This window comes from Semicossyphus pulcher, unplaced genomic scaffold, assembly GCF_022749685.1.
Source record: "Semicossyphus pulcher isolate SPU_LCO1_2020_fin unplaced genomic scaffold, fSemPul1.0.p SCAF_2, whole genome shotgun sequence".
Lineage (NCBI taxonomy): Eukaryota > Metazoa > Chordata > Actinopteri > Labriformes > Labridae > Semicossyphus > Semicossyphus pulcher.
In genome coordinates this window covers 21,284,540-21,297,718 of record NW_027211693.1, presented here as the reverse complement: position 1 = coordinate 21,297,718, position 13,179 = coordinate 21,284,540, and the positions used below count along the sequence as shown (strand labels likewise).

The window sequence follows — 13,179 nt, the reverse complement described above, 5'->3', positions numbered from 1 at the left end:
TCTTCTTTTGAAACACGACTGATGTTATTCCTGACTGAGCAAACCAGTCGTCCTGACACGTCTTGTTTCAGAGTGATGATCTGACTCTCTTTACTTCCAGAGAGGAGCTGAGTGTCTGTCAGTGTGTTTCCATCCAGAGTCCAGCTGTACTGAGGACTGTCCCCTCCCTCAGAGGAGCAGGAGACCCTCATCTCTCCGTGGGACAGACGCTCAGAGACCAGCTGGACAGAGGACACAGGAGCTGAAGGAGACCCACTCAGGTTACTATTCATATACAGAAACAGTCATTCTAAACAATTTCTTATAAAGAACAGACAGATATATGTAGAATATTACATGTCCTTCACCATTATTTAATTCCCTCATAGACAGAAGAAGTTATTTACCTTGAATTGTCAGCTGCAGAGTGCGCTTCACTGGATTTGTTCCACTTTCATCATAGATTTCAAGAGTATATTCACCACTATCATTCCTGCTCAGGTCGTTGATCGTAAATGTTCCATCATTGGGAGTAAATGAGGATCTGCTTTTTATGAGATTAAACACAATATTATTCTTCCTCCAATTTAGTATTCCAAATGGTCCCTTTTTCCATTGGTATTTAAATATCTCTGAGGCGCTGTCCATCAGCTGGACGTCCACACTTCCTCCCAGAGCTCCATAACACTGAGCTCCATCCTGTCTGCCATCACAGAAGGTTTCCACACCTGGACATTTGAGAAAAAAACAAAAACATTTTGACATCACAGTTTTGATCTTTTAATTTTTGCAAGATAAATGACTGTAACAATGTTTTCGGGATATGCAAATATTAATCTTAAGCAAAATCGTCAGTCACTTGTTGACCGCACTAATCGAACAGGCCTTTATGGTCATGCAGCTGAACGTTACACAGACAAGTTACAGTTTCACACCTAAAGAACTTAATTTTAATTAAAGAGAGTAATAGTGAAGTATATTTAATTTAGAATATGGATTAGTATGATATAATAGTGTTGTTCCACTGTTGTTATTATTTATAGTCTTAGTATAAGCATGATTCAACTGCAAAGACAACCGAGTGCAATGTCGCCCACTCTTTTATTTTAACTCTGAAGTGACTAAAGAAACTGAAGTTAAATTAACCTCTGAATTTAAAGGTTATTTTTTAAAAGTTGAAACTTAAAAAACTCAAATATTGGTTCAAAACTGCCGCAGTTGCTGATTGATTCTTATCACTGAATTTATCAATAAGAGATTTAATTTTCTTCAGACCAAACAGATGATCTCCAGCTTGTATTCGATCTGAGGATAATGCCGACTGTACTCATGAAACCTACATCTGCATAAAAAACATTGTTTCACATAAAATTGCTCTGCGCTCGACAGAGAGCCAATGGTCCTGGCTTTCATTGGTTTGAAGCAAACTGTTTTATGTGCGTCCCATTGAGTAACTTACAGTCAAAGAATTCAAAGCCTTCATGGGAAAGAAACAGATCAGTGACTAAAGCATGTTTAATCATTAGTGTCATAACCATAGAGCTGTTTTTACTCATGTTCTCGTTCACTTGTGACAAAAGTAGTTATTTACCTTGAATTGTCAACTGCAGAGTGCGTGTCAGTGGTTTCACTCCACTTTCATCATAGATTTCAAGAGTATATTCACCACCATCATTCCTGCTCAGGTCGTTGATCGTAAATGTTCCATCATTGGGAGAAAATGAGGATCTGCTTTCAATGAAATTAGACACAATCCTATTCTTCCTCCCATTTAGTATTGATGTTGATCCTTTTTTCCATTGGTATCTAAATATTTCTGAGGCACTGTCCATCAGCCGGACGACCACACCTCCTCCCAGAGCTCCATAACACTGAGCTCCATCCTGTCTGCCATCACAGAAGGTTTCCACACCTGGACATGTGAGAAAAAAACAAAAACATTTTGACATCACAATTTTGATCTTTTAATTTTTGCAAGATAAATGACTGTAACAATGTTTTCGGGATATGCAAATATTAATCTTAAGCAAAATCGTCAGTCACTTGTTGACCGCACTAATCGAACAGGCCTTTATGGTCATGCAGCTGAACGTCACACAGACAAGTTACAGTTTCACACCTAAAGAACTTAATTTTAATTAAAGAGAGTAATAGTGAAATATATTTAATTTAGAATATGGATTAGTATGATATAATAGTGTTGTTCCACTGTTGTTATTATTTATAGTCTTAGTAAAACCATGATTCAACTGCAAAGACAACCGAGTGCAATGTCGCCCACTCTTTTATTTTAACTCTGAAGTGACTAAAGAAACTGAAGTTAAATTAACCTCTGAATTTATAGATTCTTGTTTAAAAGTTGAAACTTAAAAAACTCAAATATTGGTTCAAAACTGCCGCAGTTGCTGATTGATTCTTATCACTGAATTTATCAATAAGAGATTTAATTTTCTTCAGACCAAACAGATGATCTCCAGCTTGTATTCGATCTGAGGATAATGCCGACTGTACTCATGAAACCTACATCTGCATAAAAAACATTGTTTCACATAAAATTGCTCTGCGCTCGACAGAGAGCCAATGGTCCTGGCTTTCATTGGTTTGAAGCAAACTGCTTTATGTGCGTCCCATTGAGTAACTTACAGTCAAAGAATTCAAAGCCTTCATGGGAAAGAAACAGATCAGTGACTAAAGCATGTTTAATCATTAGTGTCATAACCATAGAGCTGCTTTTACTCATGTTCTCGTTCACTCGTGACAAAAGTAGTTATTCACCTTGAATTGTCAACTGCAGAGTGCGTGTCAGTGGTTTCACTCCACTTTCATCAGAGATTTCAAGAGTATATTCACCACCATCATTCCTGCTCAGGTCGTTGATCCTAAATGTTCCATCATTGGGAGAAAATGAGGATCTGCTTTCAATGAGATTAGACACAATCCTATTCTTCCTCCCATTTAGTATTGATGTTGATCCTTTTCTCCATTGGTATCTAAATGTCTCTGAGGCGCTGTCCATCAGCCGGACGACCACACTTCCTCCCAGAGCTCCATAACACTGAGCTCCATCCTGTCTGCCATCACAGAAGGTTTCCACACCTGGACATGTGAAATGTAAGTCATAAAAACAGTGACAATAATGTAACCTTTGATTTCTACAAAATGAAGGAACATGACAAAGAGGATGGGTCAAACGTAAAGAAATAGTGGGTTTGCTGCAGCCGTCTCTTTCTCACACCACATTTTGCAAACAGGAAGTTGTTCTGAATTTCCGGCCGACCTGTCTGTGGTCGAGTTGCATCTTGGGTATTGTAGGCGCCTTACTTTGACAAGGAATCCTGATGATATTTTACCTGGGTTCCTACAGGCTTGTGGATTTAGCCTTTTGTTGTCTCTTTCTCTGTATTTAGGTTTTTGCTCTGCCTCTTGTTGTGACTCTTTGATCATTAAATATCTTTTTGTTAGTCTGCATCTGGGTCCTCTCCCTTTTAGTTTGAACCTCAAACCGTGACAATGAGTTTGACGATGCAGCGCTAAGCTAATATGTTGTAAAACTCTACACGTTACAGATAATGTTCAGAAGGACCTGAGAGAGGAAAAAATGAAGCTTGGGTAGACAACTCTGAAAAAACAGAACAAAGAACCAGATGAGCCACTTCCCCCAAACACATCAACATGCTCGGCCTCTCTTACGATGCAGGATAAAGGGCGTGACCTGGTTATGAGAAAATGCAGCTTAAGCAAATAGGTTTACAGGATCTGTAGAACGCAACACTGCATGCAGATGAGGACGTCTTCACATGAACTATAATATAGAAAAAGTTCAATAAAATAATGGAAATACTCTGTATATAACATAATATAAATACTTTGTTATAAATAAAAGTTCTGCTTTCAAAAACTTTAATGAAATAATGGTACAATAGTATCAAAAAATACTTTTACCTTAAAATTATGCAGAATGGCTCATTAATAGATATTATAATACTGTATTATTCTTGTATTTTGTAGTATTAATGTGTTCATCCCTTCATACAGCTGCTAAAGGTCACATGACCTCCTTTTGAAAGATTAAAATATCAGTATGCATAAATTATAAATCAATTTTCACACCAAAACTAGTGACTTTAAAACAACGTGTCTGTCCTTAATTTAAATGTGCAAATGAAAAGCACATTATGTGATTTCTTTAGCATTTTTCATCATTTCTACGCAGACATAACAGCAAAGACATGGCCGCTTAAAATCATGAAAAGTGATTGAAACTAAATTGTGTTCCTACAGTCCAAATCTAATAGTAATATCTGCAGTAGTTAAAAAACTCACCGTGAGAGACTCCGAGCAGCGTCACCAACAAAAAAAACAGTGTTTTCGCTACATACATTTTGCTGTGGCGGCCCTGAAACAGTGACAGGAGTCACAGGACATCAATCACACGTGAAGTCGTGGCAACCAAATAAACAACAGCGGGACCAGTTTACTCCTCACAGTGTTCTAACGGGTAAAAGAGGGTCCGACATCGGACGCTCTCTGTCCGCACACAATCATATGCAGTTCTGTTACGCAATCTAATCTAAACAATCATATTGTGTATCTCCGTACGTCCCTACGGTAAATGCATTGATTGTCGCTGTTTATAAAGCTTATACAAAGGTGCAGATGTCATTTGGTTACAATCGATCACTCGTTTTGATCGCTACGTCATTAATAATGTCCCTCGTGCACACGCGGCTCACGTGCTGTTTTGAATTGCAAGAGAAAATATTTAACTTTTGTAACTTAATTAAACAGACGGCTGATGAGGGTCAACAAAGCAGACAGAGAGACAGACGGATAGAGGGGGGCGGGGCAAGTAGCTGTGCAGAGAGCAGAGGTACAGGCGTGTTGGGGGAGTGAAGGAAAGCAAAGTGATCAGATTAAAGTAGATTGTGAATCAAAACTTAATACAGTGAAGAAAAGAGTACAATTAGAGTGTGGAAGTCTGCATTTGATGTGCTTCTCACAGAAATAAGTTTGGCACTCATTGTTTGTTCTCTGCACACGACAGAGAGCCAATGGCCCTGGCTTTCACTGGTTTGAAGCAAACTGCTTTATGTGCGTCCCATTGAGTAACTTACAGTCAAATAATTCAAAGCCTTCATGGGAAAGAAACAGATCAGTGAGCATGTTTAATCATTAGTGTCATAACCATAGAGCTGTTTTTACTCATGTTCTCTCTCACCACAGGTAGATATCTTCTCTTCTTTTGAAACACGACTGATGTTATTCCTGACTGAGCAAACCAGTCGTCCTGACACGTCTTGTTTCAGAGTGATGATCTGACTCTCTTTACTTCCAGAGAGGAGCTGAGTTTCTGTCAGTGTGTTTCCATCCAGAGTCCAGCTGTACTGAGGACTGTCCCCTCCCTCAGAGGAGCAGGAGACCCTCATCTCTCCGTGGGACAGACGCTCAGAGACCAGCTGGACAGAGGACACAGAAGCTGAAGGAGGCACACTCAGGTTACTATTCATATACAGAAACAGTCATTCTAAACAATTTCTTATAAAGAACAGACAGATATATGTAGAATATTACATGTCCTTCACCATTATTTAATTCCCTCATAGACAGAAGAAGTTATTTACCTTGAATTGTCAGCTGCAGAGTGCGCTTCACTGGATTTGTTCCACTTTCATCATAGATTTCAAGAGTATATTCACCACTATCATTCCTGCTCAGGTCGTTGATCGTAAGTGTTCCATCATTGGGAGTAAATGAGGATCTGCTTTTTATGAGATTAAACACAATCCTATTCTTCCTCCAATTTAGTATTCCAAATGGTCCCTTTTTCCATTGGTATTTAAATATCTCTGAGGCGCTGTCCATCAGTTGGACGTCCACACTTCCTCCCAGAGCTCCATAACACTGAGCTCCATCCTGTCTGCCATCACAGAAGGTTTCCACACCTGGACATTTGAGAAAAAAACAAAAACATTTTGACATCACAGTTTTGATCTTTTAATTTTTGCAAGATAAATGACTGTAACAATGTTTTCGGGATATGCAAATATTAATCTTAAGCAAAATTGACAGTTGCTTGGTGACCGCACTAATCGAACAGGCCTTTATGGTCATGCAGCTGAACGTCACACAGACAAGTTACAGTTTCACACCTAAAGAACTTAATTTTAATTAAAGAGAGTAATAGTGAAGTATATTTAATTTAGAATATGGATTAGTATGATATAATAGTGTTGTTCCACTGTTGTTATTATTTATAGTCTCAGTATAAGCATGATTCAACTGCAAAGACAACCGAGTGCAATGTCGCCCACTCTTTTATTTTAACTCTGAAGTGACTAAAGAAACTGAAGTTAAATTAACCTCTGAATTTAAAGGTTATTTTTTAAAAGTTGAAACTTAAAAAACTCAAATATTGGTTCAAAACTGCCGCAGTTGCTGATTGATTCTTATCACTGAATTTATCAATAAGAGATTTAATTTTCTTCAGACCAAACAGATGATCTCCAGCTTGTATTCGATCTGAGGATAATGCCGACTGTACTCATGAAACCTACATCTGCATAAAAAACATTGTTTCACATAAAATTGCTCTGCGCTCGACAGAGAGCCAATGGTCCTGGCTTTCATTGGTTTGAAGCAAACTGTTTTATGTGCGTCCCATTGAGTAACTTACAGTCAAAGAATTCAAAGCCTTCATGGGAAAGAAACAGATCAGTGACTAAAGCATGTTTAATCATTAGTGTCATAACCATAGAGCTGCTTTTACTCATGTTCTCGTTCACTCGTGACAAAAGTAGTTATTCACCTTGAATTGTCAACTGCAGAGTGCGTGTCAGTGGTTTCACTCCACTTTCATCATAGATTTCAAGAGTATATTCACCACCATCATTCCTGCTCAGGTCGTTGATCCTAAATGTTCCATCATTGGGAGAAAATGAGGATCTGCTTTCAATGAAATTAGACACAATCCTATTCTTCCTCCCATTTAGTATTGATGTTGATCCTTTTCTCCATTGGTATCTAAATGTCTCTGAGGCGCTGTCCATCAGCCGGACGACCACACCTCCTCCCAGAGCTCCATAACACTGAGCTCCATCCTGTCTGCCATCACAGAAGGTTTCCACACCTGGACATGTGAAATGTAAGTCATAAAAACAGTGACAATAATGTAACCTTTGATTTCTACAAAATGAAGGAACATGACAAAGAGGATGGGTCAAACTTAATAGTGATAATGAAAATAGTGGGTTTGCTGCAGCCATCTCTTTCTCACACCACATTTTGCAAACAGGAAGTTGTTCTGAATTTCCGGCCGACCTGTCTGTGGTCGAGTTGCATCTTGGGTATTGTAGGCGCCTTACTTTGACAAGGAATCCTGATGATATTTTACCTGGGTTCCTACAGGCTTGTGGATTTAGCCTTTTGTTGTCTCTTTCTCTGTATTTAGGTTTTTGCTCTGCCTCTTGTTGTGACTCTTTGATCATGAAATATCTTTTTGTTAGTCTGCATCTGGGTCCTCTCCCTTTTAGTTTGAACCTCAAACCGTGACAATGAGTTTGACGATGCAGCGCTAAGCTAATATGTTGTAAAACTCTACACGTTACAGATAATGTTCAGAAGGACCTGAGAGAGAAAAAAATGAAGCTCGGGTAGACAACTCTGAAAAAACAGAACAAAGAACCAGATGAGCCACTTCCCCCAAACACATCAACATGCTCGGCCTCTCTTACGATGCAGGATAAAGAGCGTAACCGGATTATGAGAAAATGCAGCTTAAGCAAATAGGTTTACAGGATCTGTAGAACGCAACACTGCATGCAGATGAGGACGTCTTCACATGAACTATAATATAGAAAAAGTTAAATAAAATAATGGAAATACTCTGTATATAACATAATATAAATACTTTGTTATAAATAAAAGTTCTGCTTTCAAAAACTTTAATGAAATAATAGTACAATAGTATCAAAAAATACTTTTACCTTAAAATTATGCAGAATGGCTCATTAATAGATATTATAATACTGTATTGTTCTTGTATTTTGTAGTATTAATGTGTTCATCACTTCATACAGCTGCTAAAGGACACATGACCTCCTTTTGGAAGATTAAAATATCAGTATGCATAAACTAAAAATCAATTTTCACACCAAAACTAGTGACTATAAAACAACGTGTCTGTCCTTAATTTAAATGTGCAAATGAAAAGCACATTATGTGATTTCTTTAGCATTTTTCATCATTTCTACGCAGACATAACAGCAAAAACATGGCCGCTTAAAATCATGAAAAAGTGATTGAAACTAAATTGTGTTCCCACAGTCCAAATCTAATAGTAATATCTGCAGTAGTTAAAAAACTCACCGTGAGAGACTCCGAGCAGCGTCACCAACAGGGCAAACACAGCTCTCATGTCTGAAACGTCTCCTGTCAGTGATCCGGAGACGCTGTGAAAGCTCTGAAAAACTCATGTGTCTGTATATTCATGATATTCATGTACAGTTGTTGTGGGTGGAGATGTAGACAGGAAGTAACGTTTAAAACTAAGAAAAACCACACACTGACTTCTTGCACAGTTGGTGTTTATTTTTATACTTCTCTTTTTCTTAATCTCTCTTGTAGTTCTGTTTTCTTCATTTTTCCTTTTCCTTTTCTTGAATCACAGATGTTTTGTGTCTGTAAAACAATAAAAGGACTTAATCTTGGGTCAGCCCATCCCTTAAATCAATAAACAAATTGCTTCATAATGATACAAAATGAGGTAAAGGGAATTTCTTTGGTCCGTCACACTAAAATTTGATGGCCATGAATCGACATTTTTACTGAGGGAAAAGAATTAAAGTCAGTTTAACACGAGTGAGTCTGAAAGTTTGTATGTTTCATTGCAGCGTCCTACGCTGTAATCCTACAGTGCTTTAACCTGTGTCCTCAAAGCTTTTTACAGATATTTGTTCAACTCATGCTTGTTGTTGCATCACACCAAATGTTTTGTTCCTCATTTGTAAGAGAAACGTATGAAGCACCTCTTTCAGCTCTGTCATACCCTCCTCGTTCATCTCTCTCACAGTCACTCTCAGTGATCTACTGAAAGTTCTGTCGGGAAGACAATATTTGTCATGCTAGTTTATTTCTTCTGCTCTCACTCCCCTCACACATGCTCACTCATTTTTCTTTAGTCAGCGATGGACCAATCAAAAAGGTGAAACGACGAAGGTGAACAAAAGAGAAAATGTACTTTATTATTTTGAAAAAGTCACAAACGTAACAAATTCAGCAGAAGCTATGAGATCCTCGTGGTGTTGCTTGCTAACTCGAACTCTGTGGCTCTTTCTGTGTTTGAGCATGTTTTCCGGAGCTTTTTAGAGTGGCTGTGAGAAATGTATTTTGCTTCTGTTATTAGATCAAACGGCGTGCTGGTGCCAAACATAAACTATCGGTACTCGTCACACAACGCATGAGAGAGAGCACACAACCGCTACATTGGCCCACAGAGATCTGAAACTGTTCCTGGTTTGAAGCCCTCATTTTGCTCCTCATTAATGAAGTCTTGTTGGACTCTGGCGCCCCCCAGTGGCAGATCACAGCACATATAAACACTCAATATGTCGGGAGGCAGACTGTTTTATAAAAGCTCTAACAGGTTTATGATTCATTTTCATTCATCCTTTTATTTTCCAGAAATGTGAACACATTTTAAACACAGTTTTATTGAATAAATAATGATCCATGAGCAACAGCAACAAGTCTCAGCTGTGATTAAAGGTACAGTCATTGATCAAACTAACAAGAAAAAGGTCGATTGACTGACAGGTTAAGTGCATGAAACAATAAAATGAAGGCTTTTACTATGAAATGCTTTAAGAGTTATTTTATTATCATTCTTTATAATCAGTGAAGCAAAGCAGACCTACATTTGTGACAATCATCAGATGAAAGAATAATATCATATTAAAACAGGCTTTTAAAAATATACAGAGATAAAAAGTCAACAATTATCCAGAAAGAACTCAACAAAAAGTGTCCCTGCTGCCTGCAGTCACGGTGTGTTTTAAAATGATTTACCTGAAGAAGTGAGAGAGTGTTCTCACCTCCGACAGGAGCTCTTACTCCTTTTATTTACACTTGCGACACTACAGTACAATACTTTTAAGAACGTGTCTTGATGTGATGTGAAAATATCAGCTTTATTTACACAAAATCATCGTCTTCAGGCAGAAGTGAAACTAAGGTAAAACATGATGAATTCTAATCAAACCTTATTTTCACATCTGTAAGACACATGAGCCGATGACAGCAGGTAGGAAACATCACAAATGATTTGCTTTCAGAGAGTTAAAGTTCAGCTGCAGAGCTTCTCATTTCAACCATCATAACAGAAGTATTTTCATTCTCCATCGTTTCAGGGGCCGCAGAGTCTTCAGCTTTCTTGACTCTCTTTTTCTTCCAAACAAAATAAACAGTGATCCCAATTAATATCAGAGTACCACAGCTGCTCGCAAACCACACACGAGCAGGGAGTGATCTGTTCGGACAAAGAGACACAAGAATCACAAGTCAAAGTGAGGCTCAGATATTATAGGTCATGTCTGCTGGTGTTGGTGATGTGGGCGAGGGGTTTTATGGACACTTAAATGTTACTGTCCTTACCCACAGAAGTGTCTGAGTTTGTTGTAGAGTTTGTTTTTGGCTCAATACACAGGTTGTTAGTGGATTCAAGCGTCCAATGTGATATGTGCATCCCATTGGATGAGATGCAGTCGGTGTACATGAAGCCTTTAGGAAAGACACAGATCAATGACAGATGTACGGTTAATCATCAGAGTCATAATCATCGAGTTGTTTTCAACACGTTCTCACTCACCACAGACAGATATCCTGCTGATGTGATTCCTGACTGAGCAGACCAGTCGTCCTGACACGTCTTGTTTCAGAGTGATGATCTGACTCTCTTTACTTCCAGAGAGGAGCTGAGTGTCTGTCAGTGTGTTTCCACCCAGAGTCAAGCTGTACTGAGGACTGTCCCCTCCCTCAGAGGAGCAGGAGACCCTCTTCTCTCCCCGAGACAGACATTTAGAGACCAGCTGGACAGAGGACACAGAAGCTGAAGGAGACACACTTAAGTTACTTTTTTTGTATTTTTATAGAAACATTGCCATTCTATAAATAGAACAGACATAGATTTAGATATTCATGGATTATTATATTTATATCAGTCAATATTACAAATTTACCCAGTGGACAAAAGTAGTTATTTACCTTGAATTGTCAGCTGCAGAGTGTTCTTCACTGGATTTGTTCCACTGTCATCATAGATTTCAAGAGTATATTCACCACCATCATTCCTGCTCAGGTCGTTGATCCTAAATGTTCCATTACTGGGAGCGAATGAGGATCTGCTTTCTATGAGATTAGACACAATCCTATTCTTCCTTACATGTAGTATTACGAATGATCCTTTTTTCCATTGGTATCTAAATGTTTCATTGGCGCTGTCCATCAGCTGGACGACCACACTTCCTCCCAGAGCTGCATAACACTGAGCTCCATCCTGTCTGCCATCACAGAAGGCTTCCACACCTGGACATGTGAAATATAAGTCGTAAAATAAATGACAATGACACCAACCGACCAACATTCAGTCCTGTGAGTTGAAATGGGGTTTATTCAGTCTGAGTGAACCAATTGAAGATGGGCTCTTGTAATTGTGAACATATCCTTTAATTAAGAAATTTCAAATGTATTCCATCACTACCTGTTTTGGGATAATACTGTAATTTCCTTATAAAACTTTAAGTCATTTTGTTAAACTAGTTAGGCTAACCCAGTAATAACAAACGTATGTATGTCAAACTTTGTTCATACTGTATTATTGAGCACTACTGCAGAGAAACGTTATTATGTGAAGTTGTGATATGACAGGAAGAAGCATGTCTATCTACTCACCCATAGTGGCGACCTCTGATTTTATAATCCTGGTAGGAGTTGTTGTTGGTTCAAAACAGCGGGTTTCATCAGTTGGAAGCAACCACTGTTTTATGTGCATCCCATTGAGTAAGGTGCAGTCAAAGAATTCATAGCCTAAATGGGAAAGAAACAGATCAGTGACTGATGCATGTTTAATCACCAGTGTCATATTCATGGAGCTGTTTTCTTCTCATGTTCTCTCTCACCACAGGTAGATATCGTCTCTTCTTTTGAGACACTACGGATGTGATTCCTGACTGAGCAAACCAGTCGTCCTGACACGTCTTGTTTCAGAGTGATGATCTGACTCTCTTTACTTCCAGAGAGGAGCTGAGTGTCTGCCAGTGTGTTTCCATCCAGAGTCCAGCTGTACTGAGGACTGTCCCCTCCCTCAGAGGAGTAGGAGACCCTCTTCTCTCCGTGGGACAGACACTCAGAGACCAGCTGGACAGAGGACACAGGAGCTGAAGGAGACCCACTCAGGTTACTTTCATTTAAACAGAAACATTCAGATATGATCTCTATCGTATTGAGACAATCTCTCCACTCTGTTACATATTCAATATGTATGGGGGGAATGGTCCCCCTGCCATCAGGGTACGTGGATACTTCTTTAAGACACACCGGCTTGCCCAGCCACGGTCAATCTATAAAGCACCTGTGCTGTCTCTGGTGGTCTCACCAGTCTCCCAGTTACGGCAGCGGTGGATCCCTATTCCGGGTCCTGTGTTGAGGGCTGGCCCTGAAAGCAGGCTGGCCCTGAAAGCAGGCTAACAGTGGATTGGACATCGCGACTTCCCATCAGGCTGGCGTCTCTCTGCCTCCAGTGGAAATCCATGGTGGTCAGACGGCAGAATCCCAAGAGTGTATTACTTGGGGTCAGCTAACTCACTTAGTGGAGAAGTCCAGTAGGAAAAGCAAAACGCGATACCGATATATTACCGACCAGGCTGTTGTTGCAGGCTCATCCCCGCTTGCTTAGGGCTGTGCATGTATCAGGTTGGCTGAACATGTCAGCAGATATCATGTCAGGAGGAGGCCCACACCCAGCCCCTTGGGGTTGCTGAATTGATATGGCTCTTTCTTAAAACAGCCTTCCTGTTGACCATAACCTCTACCAGAAGGATAAGTGAGCTCCAGGCACTGTCCGATCACAGTGACTGCTGCAGGTTTTTGCCTCGCCGGGCAAGCGCAATCCTTCACCCAACCCAGCATTCCTGCCCTAAGTTCCATCAG

General features: G+C 39.5%; 1 protein-coding gene across 1 annotated transcript; it reads right to left on the bottom strand.

Moving 5' to 3' along the window:
- Window positions 1-9,802: 9,802 nt before the first annotated feature.
- On the bottom strand, window positions 9,803-12,781 carry LOC138597826 (uncharacterized). The gene is made up of 7 exons (XM_069669348.1): window positions 12,719-12,781; window positions 12,150-12,387; window positions 11,923-12,057; window positions 11,236-11,556; window positions 10,841-11,080; window positions 10,627-10,752; window positions 9,803-10,501 (listed from the first exon to the last, which is right to left on the bottom strand). Exons 1-7 carry the CDS (start codon window positions 12,779-12,781, stop codon window positions 10,455-10,457), a joined length of 1,170 nt encoding a protein of 389 aa, XP_069525449.1. The 3' UTR covers window positions 9,803-10,454.
- Between the last annotated feature and the right edge of the window lie 398 nt (window positions 12,782-13,179).

Coding starts and splice junctions, on each gene's coding strand:
- LOC138597826 (XM_069669348.1), bottom strand. CDS start 12,781: ATGGATTTCCACTGGAGGCAGAGAGACGCCAGCCTGATGGGAAGTCGC. Junction 12,058..12,149: donor AGAGACGATATCTACCTGTG/GTGAGAGAGAAC, acceptor TTTCCCATTTAG/GCTATGAATTCTTTGACTGC. Junction 11,081..11,235: donor TCTGCAGCTGACAATTCAAG/GTAAATAACTAC, acceptor TGTCTCCTTCAG/CTTCTGTGTCCTCTGTCCAG.